The sequence below is a fragment of the Nanorana parkeri genome, unplaced genomic scaffold (genome assembly GCF_000935625.1).
Source record: "Nanorana parkeri isolate BGI_ZX_2015 unplaced genomic scaffold, ASM93562v1 scaffold280, whole genome shotgun sequence".
NCBI classification, from domain to species: domain Eukaryota; kingdom Metazoa; phylum Chordata; class Amphibia; order Anura; family Dicroglossidae; genus Nanorana; species Nanorana parkeri.
Window position 1 is genome coordinate 1,340,991 of NW_017306548.1, and position 7,332 is coordinate 1,348,322.

A 7,332-nucleotide genomic window follows, 5' to 3' on the forward strand; every position below is an offset into this window, starting at 1 on the left:
TGGCGCTACCACCTCCAGCGCCGCGGAACGCCCACCAAGTCCTCCGTGTACGCCAGCCCACCAAGCCGCAGGGTGACCGGGGGCTCAATTACCGGCCACCTGGCGACCAGGAACACAAGGCCACCAAGGAGGAGGGGAAGAGGGGCCGCGGCGTGATAGGTACCCACAGCCCCCACCAGTAACAGGGCCCAGACCAGAGCACCTCCCAGCCACCTCCAACCGCAGGGACCCGCACTAGACAGGGAGGCCCAAACACAGGGACGGCAGCCAGCACTCAGAGTCCCTCCGCACAGCCCCAGGTAGACCCCCACATACATACCATACCAGGGGGGAAACCGATCAGACCCCGAGACAACGACCACCACCACCAGTAAGGCAACAACCTCGGAGAGCCCACACGGATGCAGAGCATGGCAAATAGGGCGTGCAGGGATGGCGGAAAAATGCCCCTGTCGCTGCGCCGCCAGCCTGTGTGGAATACTGTGACTGGTAGGCCGAGACCCCCAGTCATATGCACCCCACCGGGACAAACCCACAGGCCACTCCATTGAAACAGAGTCGTCGCAACTGACCCACCGTGGCAGAGTCTGCATGTGCTAGGTGGTTGCACAGCAGGGACTACAAGGATCTACAAACATCCAGCCTGTCGCCCTGATGACACTTCCTAGAGGGTCCAGTGAAAAAAAAGAGAAAGCCAGATAAGAATTCCAGAGCAAAGAACTGGAGACTTGGGTGGGGGGTTGGGCAACCCGCAAAGGCCGCCCCTAGGCTGTCTCTGTCTTTTGTTTTGTGCCTAGTGTCCTTGCAGGTGGCGATATACTCTATGGTACATGATCTTCGATCTGATTGCTGTGTCCTTCAATGAACGGAAGAGAAAAGGTGCACTGAAAGTATGATTTTCTTCTGGTCAATAACACAGTGAAGACACTTACCCAACATTCTAGTGCACCTCATGAGTGCCTCCCCCACCTTCATCCGGGTCTCAGAAGACAGCGTCTTGTTCTTTGATGATCCAGCATTGCCGTACTGTGCCAGGAGGATAGGTAAGATACGATCAGGAACGTCCCCGGAAAGCACAGCAACACCTGTCCATGAAAACCATAAAGTGTTATTAACATGATTCAGAATTCATATAATATTTTTATGTATAAAACCCCCACAACTAGAGATTGCAGCCAAGAACGGAAGGCAAAACTAATACTGACCAGATGAATTAACTCACCATTAGATGTCGGAGGACTTAAAGTAGTAATAAACTCTCAAACCTTTTTCAGTAATGAATCCAGATCAAACAAATGTGCATTGCCTAGCAAACTATTTCCTTGTATTATTGCCCACGCACTTACATGTTGCTGAACAGCTCCAACTCTCTCAGCTTGGCTTCCCTGAACTTCCTGCTGAGTGCAAGACCATAAGGGGTACAAAAGTCTCCGGCAGTTATTAATCTGTTAGCTTGGAGAAGAGAGGAGTAAGGAGTGGGAGGGAGGGTGTCTTGCCTTGCTGTGTCTGTGTGTGGAGACTAGTGATGAGCTCTGCCAATCACAGGTACTGAGACATTTCCCGATCTCTGCAGCTGCGGACCGGGAACATGTCTCAGTACCTGTGATTGGCGCTGCCCGCTGTCAGCTTCCTGGAGGGCTCGGCACGTGGAGCTGCGAACACGCCTGAGCTCATCACTAGTGGAGACACACACAGCTTACTAGCACACACAAGGGTGGCTCCATAGGACCCTGCAAGGGAAAGGAGCCACCCTAAAACAGGATATCAGGACCAGTGCTCAGGGGACCAGCTGATTCTGCAGGAAACTAAAACTTTTAAACTTCAAGGAGCAGCATCCATTGTAAGTGATTTAAATCAACATTTGAAATTGCTTAAAAACATTTTGACATTAATATCACTTTAATCATGCTTAAACAAGGACATCTGAAGTGCTATGTGCTTCCATGTCCAATGTCTGCATCGAGCTCCACCAATTGGGTGCTTAGCAAAGCTTTTGTTTGCCATTTTTCAAAATGCACACTAGCTACAGAAATTATCATGCAAGGCTTATTCCTTCTTCCCCTCATTCATCCCAATAGTGGTTCTCTGAAGCACTAGGCTATGCAGTCAGTGGTGGACCAGACGAGATGTCCAGTCGCTGGTTCAGTTACAGGACACTAGACTGGGACATATAGTGGATAATAAAGCAGCATCATTGTTCATCTTGATGCATTGACATTTTGATGACAATGTACAAGGTTTAAGCTTCTGCATTAAATGTCGCATAAGTGACTGCTAGACACAGAACTGAGACCACAAGATCTGTTTGGGCACAAGGACCCTTTTTTTTCTTTACCTACCATAGCAACCTGACAGTTTATGGTGACCTTGTAATGTTTGTTGACCAAGTATGACCCCCAGTTAAGAGACCCAGTCATTTACTCCATGCCAGCACTCACTCAATCAAAGAGGACCTGGAAGGTCAATGACCCAACTTAGGCCTACCACCTCCACTTACTTCCAAAACCCAGTGGAAATGACATGATCCATAGCTCAATGGGCTCTCGCAATTGAGTTTGTATAGGGTAGCAGGAGAGGGAGCTTTTCTCGAGAGGCTGTTACTTTTTTTTTACCCCATTTCTGACAACTTTATCTTAACTTTTTACTAGTTTGCATCCCCACTTTCCAGAATACAGTTCATCACAATGTTCTCTGTCAAATAAAGCTGCAAATAGGCACATCAAATATCATTGTAAAATACCAAACCAATTATTTTCCAGACTTTATAAATAGGCCCCTCTGTGTCTCTCTGAGCCCACCGCAGCCTCATGCATATTACAGAGTAGGACTAAACTGAACCTGTGCAGGCAACAACATGTCCTAAAACAGAAACTACAAGGTGCTGGGCCATATCTGTGTTTGGAAGTAAAATATGCCTTGTATACCATTACATTTCAATATGACACCTCTCGGAATAGCAAGGAGTGATTAGGGGGCCTTGATGCGGACACAGCTCGTCTGACTTCCCCCAAGCCCCCACAAAACTGACCTTCCTTCATGCTCCAGGGCTAATCAGTTGTGGCCAGGGCATTCTCTGCCCCGCAGCTACACGTCACAAAGGGGCAGAGATTACTCCTGCCGCAACTGATTGGGCCAGGAGTGAGTGGGGTGTGCCAGTCATAGTTTTGCGCGCGCTAGGGTGAAAATGGGTTCACACCAAGCCCCCGCACATCGTTAAGCAAGACAAAGAGGGCCACTTGGCTGTACTGTTAGATTTTCTGCAGGTACAGGTTCACTTTGCTATTCCTGTAGCTGTAGATGCACCAAGCAGTGACATGCACATCCCTTTTGAGCCTCTATTGGGTTGCTTTGAAGCTGCTCTCTGCCCTGAGAGTTCTTTATTAATGATTAGTGAGGCCTCTCAGTGGGGAGATCAAAGCTACTTCACTCTTTGACTATGGCTAGAGAACCTGGGAAGGAGCTAGAAACATAGGTGGTATTGTCTTGCTGCTACAATGGGGTTCCTATCTGCTCCCGTCCCTTCACTTCCCTCCACTCTTCCCTAAACAGTCACCATTATTATCAGTGGAGCAGATCATCATCTCAGGATGTAAATAAACCAAGCCACCTCCTTACCTAAGAAAATAAAGAACCCTATTCTGTATAAAAAGAATGCTGTTGATTAAAGCAGATCTAAACTGTTAACAGCGATATTTCCGTGTTTGCGGATGACACCAAAATTGGGAGGGTAATAGACACGGACTTAGACATTATAACATTACAGGAGGACCTGGATAAAATAGGGGAGTGGGCATTAATGTGGCAGATGAGGTTTAATGTCGATAAATGCAAAGGTAGTTTGCAGTGCCAGGCTGCTGTAAACAAAGCTAGCAGGGTTTTGTCCTGCATCAAAAAGGGGATGTATTGCAGGGAAAAGTCTATAATTTTGCCACTTTATAGATCATTGGTTCGACCTCATCTGGAGTACGCGGTCCAGTTCTGGTCACCAGTACTAAGAAAAGATGTCCTTGAGTTGGAAAAAGTCCAGCAGAGGGCAACCAAACTAATTAGGGGTACGGAGGACCAGAGCTATGAGACACGGCTACTAAATTTAAACATGTTTACATTGGAGGTGAGGAGATTAAGGGGGGATATGATTTCCATGTACAAAATGTTTAATGGTGGCAGCAACATTAGCGATAAACTGTTTAAAATTAACTCCGTTACAAAAACTAGAGGCCACCACCTAAAATTGGTGGGGAAAAAATTCCAGCACAAGGGGCGAAGGGGGTTCTTCACAGTAAGATCAGTTAGGGTCTGGAACTCACTGCCACAGACAGTGATTTCAGCAAATAATGTGGAATTGTTCAAGAAACTTTTGGACGATTTCTTAAGGGACCATAATATATAGGGGTACGGGTACTCCTAGAATGAGATCCTATAGGTTGGACTTGATGTCTTTGTTCAACCTCAAATACTATGTAAACCAAGTCACCAAAATATCATGGCAGTGGCAACAAGTTTTTCAAAACTTGTTTTCAATCCTTGTTAATTAATTGAAAGAACATCTGTTGATCCTGCCATGAGGATCATTCTTCCTGCTATTGGGTGACAACCACTGTGCTCCAGGGGTTGTCACCCTGTCACATGCGTCCCTGTGCTGCTGACGCATTCTGCAGACACGGTTCACCCTTGCCACTATTAGCAAGCCAGTCCAGAGTTACAATGTGCAGACAACACTGGACAGTGTACATGCAGGCAGCAATTGGCTGATTAAAGTTGGAGGAGATCAGCAACTCTAAGATGCAAAAAAGTGAAAACAATATTTAAAAAAAAAAGTGATTCTGATGACACAGTGCTTAAGCAAACTAAATGTCATCTAGCTAGGGAAACATTCACCACCTACAACCAATTAACACCTTTACCTCCACATTTTGCAAAGGGAAAGCAACTACTGTGGAGTCCTGGCGCCCACTAAAGCCATGAGTGTTCCCATATCCTCCACCATTTCAACAAAATAGTTCATGGAGGATCAGGGAAAGCTCCAATTGCATCATGGGAAATGTTTCTACTTTTAGCAGAAGAAAAAGTCCCTACCTACCAGTGATCATTTTCACGTTACTTCTGCTTACTGATAAAAGGTAAATTATGATGCGTCAAAAAATTTATTCATACAGACTTGTAATGTTGCTGACAGGTTCACTTTAAACACTGAACAGTCTGGTCTCCCAAATGAAATCTCACCGCTCCAATTCCTTAGCCGCCATCAGGGCTCCCCCAGGTGCTGGTCTAATAGGTGCATCTCCACTTTGGAATGTAGTAGTATATGAACAGACCGCGCTATCCACAGAAATCCGATACTTCAAACTTTATTGAAATTCACAGCAAATCCAGTGAATAAAAGTGTATAAAGCAGCAAATACCAGCACCGCACACCCCCAACCAGCTACAACCTCTCACATGTTTCACCCGTAGGCTTATTCATATTCATGGATTTGCTGTGATTTTAGGAAGGATTGGAATTGTCTGGATAGTGCGGTCTGTTCCTATACTACTACAGTCTGGTCTCCCAGTCATGGACAGCCATGTCCGGAAACCAAGACATTGGCCTTATAGCCACAGTCAAAGGGGAGGATCGGCGTTAAGGAACAGCAGCTGACACCATGCATCAGTCCTAGGCCATTTGGCTGAGCTCATGTGATGAATTCTTTGGCTTTTAATCACATGACCAGTACAGGAAGCAGCCCAGGGCAGACACTTTCAGAACAGCGATTTAAATCAGAGCTGTCAGTGTTTTGAACCTGCTTGCTGTTTTTAAATCCATTTGTCAAACTACAGCTGTGAAATTACCTTGAATTGCTGACAGGTACACAAAGGAGTCTTCTTGTTCCAGGTTATACAAGAACAACTGGGGGAAAAAAAGTTACTATTAGCATACAACTCAACAGACTGCGTCACAATGCGGCTAACAAGTTTGCCGTATCCTTACCTGCATCACCTGCTCCCTGTGCTCTATCACTTTCGGATGTCTCAGCTCCAGGAGTCGAGTGAGAGTACGCAAGGCTGCCGCCCTTGTGGGGACAATGTTGTCTGTTGCAGACTTCAGCAGCTCCTGAATATCCAGCGTGTCAGAGGTCACGTGATCTTTGGTGGGCTTCTGCTGTTTCCCTTCCATGTTGTCTGCATCCTGGCCGGCATAGGCTCCATGTGTGAGCGGGACCGCACAGTGTGTGGCAATTGTAACACGTAGGTCACTTGCCAGCTCCTGAATAACTGGCTCAGGGTGGGAGCGGGACAAGTTTTCCAGCACTGGAAGTAAACGCTTTAGATGAGTGAAATCTGAGGAGGTCAACTGAGGAAAAAAAGAACAGGCAGGTCAGGATCAGACAATACACAGGACTAGATTAACAAGTATATTAACCTATTAAGCCTTTTGTGACCAGAGCTCACGGATGCCTAGATGCCCTGGACAAATTTAGCAGTGTCAGGTATATATTTTTAAAGGAGATACAAGGCGTTTTCATTTGATGCACTGTTTTAATAATTTAAAAAAAACTGCTCTGTATCAGTTACAGGCTAACAAATGCGAACAAAATATAGATTTCTCCCTTTTTTTAAGTACTGTTATAATTTTAATAATGTAACTGCACATGACAATTACCCTATTAAATAGACACTGCAATAGACAACAGCACTGCAGCCTAAAGAAGGCAGTGTTCATTTGCAGCCTGATTGCCTATTTTATGCCAATGAAGCCTCCTGCCTGCATGTAATCACTATGTCACTACCGTCGATGGGGACTCGAGTGCTCAGTGACAGCTGTGATTGAGAGCCAACAACCACGCAAAGTGTTAGCTGTTGTCCCACAAAATGAGGGACATATATTAACATCTTCAGCATGGGGCATAGACTGCAGACAGGCAGGGGTTAAAGAACGAGTTAAAGTATTTGTATTTTTTTGTACACATACACATGGGATATTGGCCCATAACTGTGCTGAAGGCATTACTGACCAATAGCAGGATGCAGGACAGGGTGGGACAAATCAGTTCTTGCATAACAGAGGGTCTAGACATGTGATTGCATATGCAGATACCTCTAAGCCCCCCCCTTTTATTGTCTGCTACCCATTCAATACTCTTACAACAACTCACAGGTTCACTTTATTTGCAAATCTTATACAAGTGTGCTAAAGGTTTATAATGCTTGTTATGTTGTATAGTTTGTGAATCTTTATCTACATGGGAGGCAGCAGCATTCTGCATTCCGCACATAAGTGCTTTTCAAGTCTCATAATGTAAACATTACAGTAAACAATAAAAGTGACATTAAAGGCTCGCCCTACCCCCCCCC

The 7,332-nt window shown here is 45.7% G+C and overlaps 1 protein-coding gene across 1 annotated transcript in view; it reads right to left on the reverse strand.

The window, feature by feature from the left end:
• Positions 1–7,332, reverse strand: part of TANGO6 (transport and golgi organization 6 homolog) — a 55,725-nt gene that overhangs the window by 24,301 nt on the left and 24,092 nt on the right. Inside the window, exons 13-15 of the mRNA XM_018557332.1 lie at positions 5,969–6,331; positions 5,830–5,887; positions 933–1,085 (exon numbers count right to left, since the gene is read on the reverse strand). Of these exons, the coding sequence (XP_018412834.1) occupies positions 933–1,085; positions 5,830–5,887; positions 5,969–6,331 (574 nt within the window). The remainder of the gene's footprint in view (positions 1–932; positions 1,086–5,829; positions 5,888–5,968; positions 6,332–7,332) is intronic.